General features: G+C 41.8%; 1 protein-coding gene across 39 annotated transcripts in view; it reads left to right on the forward strand.

Annotated features, from left to right (window-relative positions):
- Positions 1-16,369, forward strand: part of CADPS (calcium dependent secretion activator) — a 471,006-nt gene that overhangs the window by 274,169 nt on the left and 180,468 nt on the right. For all 39 annotated transcript variants that reach the window (XM_017527379.2, XM_017527388.2, XM_037738038.1 and 36 more), the window contains exons 7-8: positions 3,095-3,206; positions 10,081-10,220. In XM_017527379.2, the coding sequence (XP_017382868.1) occupies positions 3,095-3,206; positions 10,081-10,220 (252 nt within the window). The remainder of the gene's footprint in view (positions 1-3,094; positions 3,207-10,080; positions 10,221-16,369) is intronic.

A 16,369-nucleotide genomic window follows, 5' to 3' on the forward strand; every position in this document is an offset into this window, starting at 1 on the left:
AAAAAAAAAAAAAAAAAAAGTACTCTGTACCCTATTGTATTAGTCAGGGTTCTCCAGAGGAAAAAAACTAATAAGAACTGTGTGTGTGTGTGTGTGTGTGTGTGTGTGTGTGTGTGTGTGTACACACATATATATACACACACGCACATATATATATGGGTGTTTATTAAGTATTAACTTACATGATCACGAGGTCCCACAATAGGCTGTCTGCAAACTGAGTAGCAAGGAGAGCCAGTCTAAGTCCCAAAACTGAAGAACCTGGAGTCCAATGTTTGAGGTCAAGAAGCATCCAGCACAGGATAAAGATGTAGGCTATAGGAAGCTGGGCCAGTCTCTCCTTTTCATGTTTTTCTTCCTGCTTTATATTTGCTGGAAGCTGATTATATTGTGTCCACCAGATTAAGGGTGGATCTGCCCTTATGTTAATCTCTTTTAGCAAAACCCACACAGACACACCCAGGATTAATACTTTGTATCCTTCAATCCAATCTAGTAGACACTCAGCATTAACCATCATACCTATAAATATGTACCATTATTACATGTCAGCTAATCATCAAGTAAGTAAATTTAAATAGATAAGCAATTATCACTATTACTAGAATACATCTCCTTACTTTGGAAGGGAAGGCAGCCAAAATTTGTAGGGTTCTCAACCTCTTCCAAACTTGCAGCTGTTTGTTCTTTACAGCTAGTCTGTGAAATGAGCTTATTTTATAGCTGAGTAAATTGAGGTACAGGGACATGAAGTCCTTGCCCTAAATTTCATAGTTTGCAAGTGACTAAGCCAGGATTTAAATTTAAAATATCTGGTTCAAAACCCTTACCATTGCTGAGACAAAGATTTCCCTATCTTGGGGTCTTGCTGCAGTTGCTAACAACCACTTAGGAGTTTCTATCTGAACCTCAAACATTTTGCTGATGTGTTTGAAACCTGTCACTTTTTGTCCTATCTCATGGCCTTCTCCATGTTCTCTCTGTCTCTACTATGACTGATGTGCTTTCGCTTCATGCACTGAGATCCCCATGGATCTGGTTTCCCCTCATCTCAATTTTCCTGGTCTTCTTTTGCCAGCTCTTACTAGATTCCCTGTGTCTTTGAGTTAATAGGATTTATTTGATTAAAGACAACACTGAGACTAGTAGGCAGGTTTCCATAATTTACAAAAGAAGAATACAAACTTCCAACAAACACAGGGTAAAATGTTGAAGCCCACTAGTAGTCGGCAAAATATCCATGAAAATAACATTGATAAAAAAGGCCAGAAGAAAAGGTGAATAATGATACTCAGGCAAGAAGGAAGCCTGTGATTTGCACTCCCATTTCCAAATGGTGGCAGGAGAGTCACTGCCTTTGTGTAAATCATTTTGGGAATAGGCATCTCAAGCCTGGAAAGTGTGCATTGATGAGCACAGCTCCTGGAACCATGTAACATTTCTAAATGTTTGTTGATGAATGAAGAAATGATCTCCCAGCTAGGTCTCCATCCCAAGGAAACAATCAGAGATGAAATCAAAAATTAATATTTAACTCCTAGCAACTCAGGAGACTGAGGTGGAAAGATTGCTTGAGTCCAGGAGTTCAAGACCAGCTTGGAGAACAGAAGCACCCATCTCAAAAAACTAAACAAAATTAATGCTCATTTCCATTTCAGTAATAGAACAATGGCTAAATAAATTATGGTGCATATATAAAATGTAATACAGAGTCATTAAAAATTATAATAAGCATTTTAAAGTATGAAAGTTGATCATTGTTATAAAGTAAAATAAAAAAACTTCTCTATATGAAATTGTATCACTGATGTTTTCTAGTTCTATAAAAGACATTATATTTGACATCATTCATTTATTCAACAAATTCTTGTTAAATGCCTTCTATATGTTCAAGAGTGTGCTAAGTTCTGGGTAAGCAACATAAACACACAGTTCCTGAGCTCATGGAGCTTACAGAATATTAGAGGATTCTGCTATAAAACAATGACACAAATCAATAATTACAAATCCAGTGATTGCTAGGATGCAAAATTAAATAGTATGGTAAAGAGAGGTTAATACCAGAACACAGTTTAGATTGGGAGGTCAAGGGACAGTGGCTTTTAAGCTGAGCCCCAGAGAGGTTGCCCAGTGAATGGGTGGGGTGGGGAGAAACACTGCCAGCAGAGGAACCATACATGTAACAGGCCTGAAGTGGCAGAGTCAGGAGGCCTGTGACATTGGAGCGAATGGGTGGCAGTCCATAGGTAGGGGTCCAGATTGCCCCTTGGGTGCAGTGAAACAGGTGCCATGGACCTGGAGCTCAGTGCAGTCCAGTTAACACTTCTGGAAGATCACTCTGCTCACAGGCACAGAATGCGTAGCGCTGAATTCTCTGTAAGAATAATAATGAGTAAATGAACAGGCTGTATTTGAGGGGCACATCAGGGGCTCATGTGAGCCACACCTGGTGCTATACCCAGATTCTGGGTAAGCCAGGCTCCCATCTGGGAAAAACAGAAACTCAGATATCTACAGACTATGAGGAGAGAATGGCAATTCCCACATTCTTATCCTTCTCCTTTACAGTCTCTCTTTGACCTTGACAGGGTGGAGCTCCATAATCTCCTTATTCAACTCCTTTTTGAATGCCAGTGGAAACAGACTCCCCACCTCCCCACCACTACTGCTGAAGTCTCATTTGAAAGTCAGGTGTTGGCTTGAACCAAATGAAGCCCCATCCCAAAATCTAGAACTGCAGTTTCCACAAACAAAGAAGTCAAAGGATGCAATGAAATATTAGTGATTGCCCTGGATTAGTCTGTACATACGGCAAATGCATGGGGACAAGTTCTCGCCAACTTGAGTTTATGCTGATTTCAAGTGATTCCTTATAGTGCTCTATGAAGAGCATGGCAACTTTCTGTCTTGCATTTCCCTAACAAGTTAATTAACACTTTTGTTACTCTGGCAGCTTTGGAGGGGAGGAGAGGAGGATGTGACAACCAATGCTGCCTCTGTTTAACCCTGCATTCACCTGTCCTGGGAATAAGGGAATAGTTTAGCCTCACCAAGGCAGATATGTCTACATTGACCTCTTTGATTCTTTCTGCAGCTGGGGCACCCAAGGTGACTTCTCCACAACCCATGCACTGCCAGCTGTAAAGGTGAAGCTATTCACAGAGAGCACAGGTGTCCTGGCCTTGGAGGACAAGGAGCTTGGGCGGGTAAGCACTTCCCATCACAAGGGGAACTCCAGAGAGTGGATTTCCCCAGCTAGGTCTCCAGTGCACAGGACACCAACAGGCAGCATTGTCATGTGCTGAGAGGCTCAGTTTTGAACATTAAATCCTGGGCTCCACTCTAAATTAGCTGGGTGACCTTGAGCAAGTTCCTCAACCTCTCTGAGCCTCAGATTCTCTTATACAAAGCTGGGCTAACAAGTGTGTGCACTACAGGAGATAGAGCAGGAGTTCTCAATACTATCAGACCCAAACATCCTTTAGGGTTAAGATTTGTAATGCCTTCTACTGTCTTAAAATGGAATTCTTAGATGATTTAACTGCCTACCCACCTGACTGTTAAAGTCAACACAGTGACATAAGAGAGAAACAAAGGGAAGTAAGTTAATAGTAAAAAATCTTCAAAATGTAAATACTCAAAAGCCAAATGTAGTAGTGCTTTGCTTGCTCCCGTATGAAGAGTCACTGTGAAGGTGACAGCTACAGAATCCACTGTGGGGTGTGGAGTTGTGCAGCATGGGTGACTCCCAAGCCTGAGCATCAGTAAACTGATTTAATGAAATGGTGAAAAATACTTGGTAAAGTTTCCTTGATTTCTTGGAAATGTGCCAAAAAGGCTTTGATTTGAAATTGTAAGACGAGAGTTCGGATCTCCATGTAGTTCATTATAAACAGACTTTTCCCACCTCCACTAATATCCCATGGGAATATTCAAAAGTCAGATGCAGGAAGGTGCCTCACTAGGGAGCATCTTTGAAGGATGTTTAGCACCCCTGGCCCTATGCACTCAATGCCAACAAGGACCGACACCATTATTTTGTCAATTAAAATGTCATTAAAATTTCTGAGACACCCCTGAGAGGTGGTGGTACCAACTCCCTTGAGAACCACTGAGATAACAGTGAAGTTTCTCTTTGCATACGAACCATTGACTCCGCACCAGGAAGCCAGTAATATTTTCACAAGTTGATTTTGCCAGTGACCCCACCTGCTTATGGTAAAATCTGAATTCACTCATTTAATTTGGCTTCTGATAACCTCTTCACCCCCATCCACTGCCACGTTCCTCCCCGTCCCCAGCATCATTGGCCAAATTTCAATCCCTCATATACGCCAAATTTTCTTCCCTCCTCAGGGGGCTTCATCTCTACCTGTTGTCCTCTCCCTACCTCCCAACCCTTCAAAAATCATAAATGCCTTCTCTGTATAAATACCACCTCCTTGGAGAGTCCTTTCCTGACAGCCCAGCCTCCTTCATTTGCTATCTCAGCTCCTCATTCACATATACTACTGAACTGATCACTGAGAAAGAAACAGAATTGACAGACATTCAGACTTCTGTCTGCCCCACTGGACCATAAAACCTCTACAGAAATAGAAACGTAAACTATTTTGTTCACTACCTTATACCCAGAGCCCAGAACACAGACTTTCAATAAATTTTATTTCATATTGGTTGAATGCGTAATCACTCCTGAAAGTGACATGATCTCAGCCAAGGCAATCTCTCTGAGCCTCTGATATACCATCTATAGCATAGTGAGAGACAACCCCAAACAAGCACACGGGCACACACACTTCACAGTGCCAGCGAGAACTCATTTCCTGTGCTTCCTTTTTTTCTCTTCCTTTCTTTCCCCCATTTTCCCAATCTGGCTTTCCTCTATAGAATCAACCTGGAGTCATAGTACTACAGCATAGACCTTAGAAGGAGATTAAATGAAAAGTAAATAAAGCTAATAGCAAAAGCAAAAAACAGTGTCCCTACCGAGAAAAGTGGGAGGAGAGGGGATGACGAAAGAAAAGAAAGGTTTAGCTGTTTTCTTTGAGAAACGATAGGTGCTCATTTCTGTCCCTAGGGAAAGAGAGACACACATAGAGTGGAGGAATTATCTTGCCTTTCATTTTTCTTCAAACTTCTTTTCCAGGAAGGCAGATGTTAAGAATCATGTTAATAACCTGTATATTAGTGTTAGAAAGAACCAGTGTAACTGACCAGCCCAGGATGCTCAACCTGGGTCCACAATGAGCCTCTGAAGACCCTGGATGCCCTGAATTTTTTTTTCTTTTTTGAGACAGTCTAGTTCTGTTGCCCAAGCTTGCTGCAACCTCCACCTCCCTGGTTTAAGCGATTCTCCTGCCTTAGCCCCCTCCAGTAGCTGGGATTATAGGCACACACCACCACACCTGGCTAATTTTTATATTTTTAGTAGAGACATGGTTTTACCATGTTGGCCAGGCTGGTCTCGAACTCCTGACCTCAAGTGATCCACCCACCTCCACTTCCCAAACTGCTGGGATTATAGGCCTAAACTACTGTACCCAGCCTGAAAATAGTTTACAAATGTGTGTGTGTCTAGGCGTATATGCATTTTTCTGGACTGGCTACCAAAGCATTCACCAACTTCTCAAAGCCATTTCTACTCAGAAAATTTAAAGCCACTGGCATATTGAAATCCTTTGTTTTGTAGATGAGAAATCTTACTCCCATGGAATGTAGGAGACTCCTCCAGAGCCACCAAGCAGTCAGGGCCTATGTATGGGCCAGGCCACTGTCCCAAAGACTCTGCACAGCCCCTCAGCTCTCTCAAGACAACCCTGTTGAGGCAGCCACAGTCATCACCTCTCTTGTACTGAGGAGCATGCTAAGGCCCAGAGGGTTCCATTACTTCAGGAGCCGTGTTGTCTCATCTCCAGGGCTATCTGTACTACACTGTTGTCCCTACACAAAAATAAAACCCTGGGCTCTGCTTTGGTGGTGAAAGCCGTGGGCTTGCCACAGTTCCAAATGCACTCGTTTCATAATGATTCATTCTTTTCTTCAGGCCCCTCATACATTCCCCCAGATGCTAGTTTTCCACTCCTTTGTGCCAAAGAAACTGTCCGCCAGTTGCACGAAGGCTGGCCTGCCTGGCCCTTGTGCTGGCTGGATACCCTCTGCTGGCAGTATCTTCATAGGCAGCATCTAGGTGACCCAAGAGTACAGTGAAGTCACACTTGGACCTCATGGGAGAGTGTTTCTATGCTCTAATTCTTCACACACTTAGCAGAGCCAGTTTAGAATCCTGGTCTTACATTTATTCATTCAACCATTTTTTGGTTTGTTTCTTAAGTGTTATTGTTTGTTTTTAATAATGTTTTTAGTTAAAAAAATTAATGCACATTGTGAAAACAAGTTAAAATGGATATATAGAGAAAAGTAATTATCTCTTCTATATCGCTCTAGTATATCTTCCAAGAGAAAAGTCTTGTTTTCAATTTATGGTTATCCTTCCCCAAATATTCTCTGCATGTACAAGCATAGCATATATAAGCACATATGTGTATATTCCCCCTCTTTAAAAAATAAAAAGCACAATTGGAAGCTACTATATATGCACTTCTCTACATGGTGCCTGAAATCATTATATTTCGTGATTAATTCATATGACTCTAGACTGACCTGTCTTCTTTTTACATAGCTGCATTATATTCCATTATGTAGATGTATTTTATTTAACAAATCCTCTGTTGATGAATTTTTAGATTATTTCATCTTTGGCTATATAAACAATGCTTCAGTGAATAGCCTTGAATTTATTTTCTTTGTATATGTATGGATACCTATAGAATAGATTTCCAAAAAATATTTTGCTGACTGAAATTTGAAATTGGACAGATACTGCCAGATTGTCCCCTGAAGTGCATGCACCAATTGATCCTTCCACAAAAGGCGTAAAGAGTGCCTGTTTTCCTGCATCTTTCCCAACCCTGCAATATTATAGGATTCTAGGCCCACTGTGTCCAATCATTTGTGCTGTGCACAGAGCACAGCACAATGCCAGAAAGCATTAACCTCATAAAGCATGAGGAGCACAGACATAAAGCCAGAAAGTACTGTGATGCGGGAGGTGTTCTGTTAGGGGGGAAGAAAAAAACCACCTGGAAATGAAGCACTTAGCAAGAAGGCAGAATCCAGTCTGAGGGGCAGGGATTCCTTCCTGGGGGATGCAAGAGGTACCCAGAGAGATATAGGCAAGCCGGAGGGGGAGGATCTGCCAGGTAAAGGCCGAGGGTAAAGCCGTCCCCCAGAAGGCCCTGACTGTTTGCAGGCAACTAGGAGAAGCCACGGCTGGCTGGAGTGCAGCTACTGCAGGGGGTGGGTCCTTGTGGCCACATCAGCATCCCACTTCAAAGCACAGCACACATGGGCCTCGGCTGAATTGACAAAGTGCTTGATTAGCAGCCTGGAATGTCCAGATGAGGTGTCTGTTCTGCTTGGGACTCATGTGCGCCCAGAAGGACCCTCATAATTCAGCAGCACTGACACATACAAATGAGTCGTCAGCCTGTCAGGGGCATGGCAGGGTGGGGACAAAGACAGAAAAGAATTGTGGTCACTTCATCTCTCCATCCACCCTGGAGAAGAGTTCTCCCCAGGAAGCAATTGCACAGGGGAAGAAGTCTTTGTGGTGCAGCCAGTAATGAGCTGTGGCCATTGCGTCACGAATGGACACCAAATTGCCAGTGGGAAGCATGCCCAGAATCCATATGGCAAAAGGCCTGTTAATGAGCTCCGGGTGCCCAGAGCACTGCTTCCTCTGTGATTTTGCCAAACAGGCAGGAGCAGACGGAAGCCCAGGGCCTTACTGCTGTTCTGGCCCTGGGTGGGGTGTCTCTTACCAGCACCTCCCTTGCTGACTTCCCAGCATCATACCCTACCTCTCCTATGCCAAACCAGCCTCTGGATGGAGGGTCAGCTTCACTGAGATTGGCAGCTCCCTCAAAATGTCAGGTCTCAGGATGTGGCACATGATACAGGGTGACATGTAAGAACAGGCAGTTCCTGGAGAAAAGGGAGAGGTCTCCACGACCCAGCAGTGCCCTGACTCACGCATTGACTCCCAGCATTGTCCTATGACATGTTGCAGTTCTCTGGTGCCAGTTAAGTGAATCTGTACATTTTTTGCTGGAGCTCTAACTTCATGAACCCTTACAAAATAAACAAGTAGCCTCAGAAGATAGCTGCACAGAAGCTCTGATTTGAAGATAGTACTAGCAATGCAAGCCTGGCAAACAAGAAAAATGGTAGAGCCAACACCTGACCTACTGGCAGGCACTCTGTCACTCATATCATGAGATAAAAACAGTGCCAATGTAATCAGATGGGACAAGATGTCAGTTAAGACATGATGAAATTATTTAGAAGACTACTCGAACTATGGATTTATAACCAATGTCATTAACAATGTACCTTGCCCTAAATATATGTGATACCTTAAATATAGCTAATAGCACAGCCACCATAATTAGCAAGTTATTTAAAAATATAGATTTGTAAATACTTAGGCCATCTTTGATTTGTGTATATTTTATGATATATGTGATAGGGTAATATATTAATACAAAGTAAACTTATATAAAATGTTAGCATACAGATACTGGGCTAATTGCTCAAAAACATTTGACTAAAATAGGACATAATCAAAAACGTTGACAGCCTCTGATCTGAAAAAATCAGGCATTTCTGTATTTCAATCATGTCATAAGACATTGGGAAGACTTGAAATGGTTAGCAAGAATGTATATTTCATCAGAGGTGGGAATTTAATGAAGAAAAAGGGTCAGGCCCAGAAAGAGAAGGGCTGAGAAATCAGCATAAATGAAGCACATCTAAGTGGGTTGATTTTTCTTTTCTGCCATGGCCTCCTCCTCCTCCTCCTCTCTGCAGTCTTGTTCCACAGTCACACAGGAAGCCATGTGTGTCTACCCTTCAAGCATGGGCCAAGCTTACATGACTAATGAAGCTGATATAGCATCCAGAAGGCCAGAGTATCCACCCCTGAGACCCTGAGTTCCCTCACGGCCACCTCCAGAGGTGAAAGAAGCCCAGGAAAGGGATCCACTGTCCCTGCACCTGGAGAAAATAAATACTTTGAAAACAGCCAAAGCAATGTGCAACAAACCAGGGCATGCTGCCATCACAGAAGCAAATCTTAGCAAGCCCAGCTTTTGTTGTGCCTATATTTAGTTCATGTTCCCTTAGTTTCAGGGATTTTCCAAATATTCCATTCCTCCCTAAATGCATGTTCCCCAGATCCCATGTGGCTCCTGAGAACTCTATGATCACAAGACAAAAAAGTAGATTTACTGAGTTACCCACTTCCTGTTTCACTCTCAGAATTCCAGACAACAAGAATGGATGTAGAAGACCCAAATCAAATTGCTCTTTCTGAACCACACTGGTGAAAGGCATTTCCTAAAAGCTGATCTGTCTTCAAGCCGTGTGTGCTTTCTTCCATGCCAGGGCAAAGTTGGATGTTGTGTGATAAGATATCCAGGCCAGGTGAAATCGGGTTGAAATGTGTCTCTAAGCAAGTCCCTTTCCTTCCCTGAGTCTCACATTTCTCATCCATCTAATAAGGTTTCTTCCATTTTCCCCTGGGGGTCTTGAGGAATTTCTCCTCTTAAAAAGTGAAAGAAATCCTAAATAATGGAGAAAAAGAGTGGACTAAAAGGACTCTCTAATGTATAAGCATATTTCTTCCTTTTATACATCCATCTTCTTAGGCAAAGATGCAGAGAATAATGGGTGGACAACGTTCTCCATTCTGGGTTTGTTTAGTACTTCTGAACATCAGAAAAGTCAAAGCAGAATCACGGAAATCATGATTTTCGTCACAGAATCATTACAGAAACACAGAAGTCTTTACTTTTACAAAATTAGCCAGGAAGAGAAGGAAGGAACAAAAGAATGTGTTTCTGTCCCCAGGCAGTGGGAACTGTTCGAGCCAGTCTACTACTCAGAATCAAAGTTTCAAATCTATAAAAACATAATGGTGCTTCTATTTTCTAGCTGCTTGTCCTTTTTCTCCTGCAGGTTATTCTCCATCCCACCCCAAACAGCCCCAAACAGTCAGAGTGGCACAAAATGACAGTCTCCAAAAACTGCCCTGACCAAGATCTCAAAATCAAACTTGCTGTACGAATGGATAAGCCTCAAAACATGAAGCATTCTGGGTAAGTGTTTCTTCCCCAAGTGGCAGTTTTGGACACACGTCTGTTCATTTCAAACACAAGACCTTCAGAGAACCATGCAGAAGGAAATACAAAGGGTTGGTGAAAAGGTTTTAAAGTGTTTTGACTTTGATATTTACAGTAATCTTCCTCAATTCTTATGATTATTGTATTTGCATTCTTGCTGTCAAGATAGAAAAATGTCCTTCTCTTTCTCTAATAGGGTTTCTAGGACAATTCAAAACTTTCTTAGTGGCATGCTAGGTGATTTTAGTCTGGGAAGGTCTTGTAGGCTCCACATACCTTGTCAGAGGCATCCAGATCATTTAAACTCTGCAAATCACTCACCTGCACCTCAATCAGCAACCACATCTTTCAGGTGTGAACAGCAGGCAGAAGTCCCCTTCAATCAAGTCACATTTAATATATCTTAGTGCAGCATTTAAATGAATGAGAAAAAATAGAAAATTTGTGATTATCTTTATTTTCTTAAAGTCTAAAAAAAAATGACCAATTAAGTTCAAGTAGAGCAAAAAGAATAAGATGTCATTTTTTTTTACAAATAAAACCAATGATTTTTCTAGATGTTTGTTAGTGACTGAGTAAATGCTGAGCCGTGACCTATTAAACTAAATCACATGGATCCCATTATCCCAGAAATCATGGTAATCTTGTAACTCTGAAAAGGGAAAGTTGAACTAGTTGAAGGGAATGGGGTGTTTGGCGGATGTTCTGTAGGTACCCCCTGCCAACTGGCTATCATTCTGCTTAGCCCCTCTGGGCCCTAAAGGGGCCTCGTTAATTCTTTTTTGGGTATATGGTCTATTGATGATAAGGCTTGAAGTGCTGCAAATGCCATTAAAATAAGGGTTTCGCCGGGCGTAGTGGCTCACACCTGTAAGCCCAACGTTTTGGGTGGCCAAACAGGGCGGATCACCTGAGGTCAGGAGTTCCAGACCAGCCTTGCCAACATGATGAAACCCTGTCTCTACTAAAAATACAAAAAAAAAAATAGCTGAGCATGGTGATACATGCCTGTAATCTCAGCTATGCAGGAGGTTGAGGCAGGAGAATCGCTTCAAGAGGTGGAGGTTGCAGTGAGCCAAGATCGCGCCATTGCACTCCAGCCTCAGCAACAGAGTGAGACTCCATCTCTAAATAAATAAATATTAATGAGGGTTGGTTACATGTCTTGGAGGTTTGGGGAATTCAGAAACCCTATTTCGGGACCTAGCCATGATTAAGACAGATTTAAACAGAAGCCCCATGAAGTCCAGGAGGGCATGACCAGGACAGGAATTTTGAACATCCCAGTAGATGAGCAGACTACAGCAGCATGCGGTCTGAGAGTAAAGAACAGGAGCCTAGCCGTGGTGCCTCGGAGTTCTAGGAAGAAAAGAAAGCCCAAGTTTCCAGAGAAGAATAGAGAGCAACCAGTCAGGGCACCAGAGAGGTTCAGGTATGAAGGGTTCCAGAGGAAGCAAAGATCACCTGTGAACTGGAGACCAGTAACTCAACCCAACCTTTGATTTGGATTCAGAGAATTTGCTTTGCATTGTCTTGAGGCCAAATTATTCCAAGCCTCAGATGGGATTATGGCAAAGCTCTTCTGCCTGGGGTGTGAAAAGGCCATGGGAGCATGTGCAGTCCCCTAAGTATACACTCAGTCCTTTGTCAAGTGTCCAGGATGAAGTACAACCAGGTTTTCTTTGATTAAATTAGAATGCCATGAAACATTGCTGAGGTCCATCTTTCTTCCTTCTCATTATGCTCCTGGCATATGTTCTGATAATATTCATGGAATTTCTCCCTAATATCTCTTTCCCCTCTGTGATGAACATCCTAGTTTCAAGACAAAGAGGTTGATAATTCAATTAGGTTTCTGTAGTGTACAAGAAAAGATCTGTACCTTTACTAAAACCCTACCTCATAGACACCCAGTAAATATTTGCTAAAGGAACCAGCACATGAGTGAGCATAACAGACGTGGAAAGAGAGAGAGAGAGAGAAACAAAGAGGAAAGGGCAGATCAAAGAGAGAAAACAGAGAACAGAATATGAATGACCGTATCTGTCCTCTAAACTGCTATTTTTTAACTTCCTTTAAAAAAACGATCAGTGCCTCAGCCCACATTCGAGTTCCCTTTGAAGCACTGTACTAGGAGTTTTACTCTGTCATTTATTCTCCACAGCAACCACTTTTCACAGGTATTATTTTCCCTATTGGATGAATTCCCATTTTCCACATTCTCTTCACTCACTCTGCTGGAAACTGAACTAACTGATTTGGACTGGGTAATTTTTGTGTTGATTTGTTTGTAAAGTTATTAACATATTTCAGGTTACCTTGACCCTACAGATGACAGAAGAAATATGTAGCTCACTTCTGACAGGTTCCATAGCTATTTCATATTGCTAGACTGCCATTTTAAAGTTTCCCCTGCCAGGAAATATATCAAGAGAGCTTAAAATAGCTCTGAAAAGTGAACGGTGGCTGCCTTAATAACACCATCAGACCCAGTGTGGCCTAAATCAGGGGTGAGCAACCTTAGTTGCCTAAGGGACTTTTCAGGAAAAGTAAAAATGTTTATGGACTACATTTTTTTTCCATGAAAATAATTTTACTGAGCCCAGTTGTATAAAGGAGGACAGAAATGGGAGAGCTATGTCACAGCTTAGAAAATGGGAGAGAAAAAGCAAAAAAAAATATTATTATTTGTGAGACAGGGTGTGGCTCTCTTACCCAGACTGGAGTGCAGCAGCACGATCTCATCTCACTGCAGTCTCTGCCTCCCAGGCTCACGCCATCCTCCCAAGTAGCTGGGACCACAGGTGCACATTCACCACACCCAGTTAATTTTTGTGTTTTTGGTAGAGATGGAGTTTTGCCATGTTGACCAGGCTGGTCTCAAGTTCCTGGACTCAAACAATCTGCCTCTCTTGGCTTCCCAAAGCTCTGGGATTACACGCATGAGCCACCATGGCCCAGCCAAGAAAGGAATTTTTAAGAAGCATAGCTGAGGTCATAAATTGTTTCCACGTTAAGGTTGTTTGAAACATAAAAGGAACATCAGAATCACTGGGAATTATGACTGTTGGCATGCACTGTGGTTCTTTAAATGAGCCACTGGGCCATTAAGAATAACTTTATTGAATGGAAATGTATCAATGGGAAAAATCAACACTGCTTCTTGACCTTAAAATGTTAGTATCTGGGCATATTTGAGAATTAGCAACTCCTAGGTGGCTTTCTAATTTTCATCTTTTATTATCCGTATGGTGTTTTCAAGTTCAGGAAATGCATTCACATCCACTCTCTGATTTTATCAGTGAAACTGCCTCACAAGGATTAGGTATTATCATTCTCCCATCTTAATAAGTGATCCTCCCTTCACCCAGATACCCAGACCAAAAACCTTGAGGTAATCATCGACATTTTTCCTTCTCATCTACAATCAAATATTGTTTTTCTTTTTGAGACAGAGTCTTGCTCTGTCACCCACAGTGGAGTGTAAAGGTGCAATCCTAGCTCACTGCAGCCTTGACCTCCTGGGCTCAAGCAGTCCTCCCACCTCAGCCCCCAAGTACCACCAGGCCCAGCTAAGTTTTTTTTAATTGCAGAGATGGGATCCCACTATGTTGCCCTGGCTGGTCGTGGCCTCAAGCAATCCTCCCACCTCAGCCTCTCAAAGGGCTGGGATTATAGGCATGAGCCACCACACCTGGCCATCATCAAATTCTTTTCACTCCATCTTCAAGATAAATATAGAATTCGACCCCTCACCCCTGCCTTCATCTCACCATTGGCCTCCAAGCCTCTATGGCTGCTCCCCTTCACTTGCTACTCCTGCCTCGTAAGCAGTCCCCTCCTTCTGCCCCTGCCTCCCAGTAGTCTATTTCCTACCGTGAAGCAAGGGGAATTAAACACACACACACACACACACACACACACACACACACACACTCTCACACACAAGTCAGATCTTGCCACTTGAATGCAGGAAAACCTCCAGTGATTCCCCATCTCATTCAGAGTGAAAGCCTATGCTGTTACCATGACTACAAGGCCCTACCTTCCTGGTCTTGATCACTGCGCCAGCCACACTGGGCTCCTTGCTCTTCCTCCCAGGCACCAAGTCCACTCCCATTTCAGGGCCTTTGTCCCAGCTGTTTCCCCTCTCTTTCACCCAGATCTCCACTGTTTCTAGACCTTATCAGAAAGCCTTACCTGGCCCACCTGTGTCCTCCCTCCCTCTCTTACTCTGTTCTGTTTTCACCAGAGTTCTTATCATTATCATATATATCATATACTTCTTTATTTATTAGTTTGTCGTCTGTCTTCCCCACTAGACTGAGTTGCTTGTCAGAAAGGACATTTGCCTCCTTTTTTCACAGAACCTTCATGCAGAAACTGACATGTAGCAAAAGTCCAGTGAATTATTTATTGTTTAGATGAATAAGTGAATAAATGAACCCCCATTTACTCTTAGAGAAATTGGAGCTTAAAGTGGTTAAAAGACTTGCCCAAGTCAGAGTAAGCATTACAGCTAGGTCCAGAGTTTTTCCTTTCAATCCAACCTTAACTGAAGACCTGAAGCTTGACCAAAATAGCTCCTCGTGGCTCCATATTTAATTCCTTCAATGAACCATAGTCCACCAACCAGGAGTAATTTGCAGCAATTCTGATATTCCTTTTATATTTTAACAAACTTCAAAAGGGATATAGTTTGTAACACTCAGCTATCTTCTTAAAATCTCTTTTCCCCTTCCATTTCTGTAGCTGTGCCACTGCTCTAGACCCCTTGCTTTTCAAAATCATTACACTTCTCTCATCATAGGTCTCCAAGACACCACTCTCTTTGGTACAGACTCTAAAACCAGGCTACTGGGCTACACTAATCACATATCTTTAGTGTTTCACTTTATTTCTCTTGTTGACTTCTTATCTACAAATATCAATTAGATCAAGTCAGTTTATAGTGTTGTTCAAATAATCTATACCCTTACTTATTTCCTGTCATTTATTTAGAGAAAGCTCTCAGTCTCTTACTACAGTTTTAAATTTGTTTCTCCTGGTAGTTCTGTTTTTGCTTTATATATTTTGAAGCTTCGTTATCAGTTGCAGAAACATTTAAGATTGTTATATCTTCTTGATTGACTTATTCCTTTATCATTAGGAAATAATCTTCTTTATCCCCAGCAATATTCTTTGCCGGAAATTTACCTTGTATGACAGTAATATAGCCCCTCCAGCTTTTTTTTTTTTTAAGTATTAGCATGGCAAATCTTTTTTTCTATCTTTTTATTTTTAACCTATTGTGTCTTCGTGAAGTGCATTTCTTATAGGCAGCATAGAATGAGGTCTAACTTTTTAACTCAAATCTGAAGATCTCTGCCTTTTAGTTGAGATATTTAGCCTATTTACATTTAATGTGATTATTGATAGGTTTAAACTTATCATTTTGTTATTTGTCATCCTTGCTTTTTATTTTCTGTTTGTCCCATCAGATCTTTGTTCCCCTTTTCCTGTTTTTCTGCCTTCTTTGGAATTAGCTGAATATCTTTATGATTCTACTTTGTCTTCTTTATTATATTATTATCCCTAAATGCCAATTAGATCAAATTGCCTAGAATGCAATTCTTGCCACAACCACTTACTAGCTATAGGCAAGTTGCTTAACTTCTCTGTACTTCGTTTTGCTCAGTGTAAAACAGAAATAACAACAGCGTTTGTCTTGTAGGGTTGTTGTGAGGACTAAATGAGCTAATACATGTACAGCATTTAGAACAAGGTCTGATATATGGTAATAGCTACAACTATAAAAGAGTTGTTGGTAGTTGTGGTTGTAATCATCATTGTTATTTGCTTTCATCTATTCTTTGGACTTCTCCCCAGCCCATGCTGCTTCTTGCTGGGCTGCTGCAAGATGGCTGAGGTACCTGGAGTCTCCCTGCTCTCCACCTTCTCCTTCACTACCCAAGGAGAGGACAAAAGCATCCCTGAGTAATCATGGTTCTTGCCTCACTACAACTTCTATTCTTACAAGAAGTTCTAATGAAGAATTTCTAACAAGGAGGAATAAGTTCAAGAGAATATGTAGAATATGGTGACTACGATTAATAACAATATATTGTGTACTTGAAAATTACAAG

The sequence above is a fragment of the Cebus imitator genome, unplaced genomic scaffold (genome assembly GCF_001604975.1).
Source record: "Cebus imitator isolate Cc_AM_T3 unplaced genomic scaffold, Cebus_imitator-1.0 Scaffold48, whole genome shotgun sequence".
In the NCBI taxonomy this organism is placed as follows: domain Eukaryota; kingdom Metazoa; phylum Chordata; class Mammalia; order Primates; family Cebidae; genus Cebus; species Cebus imitator.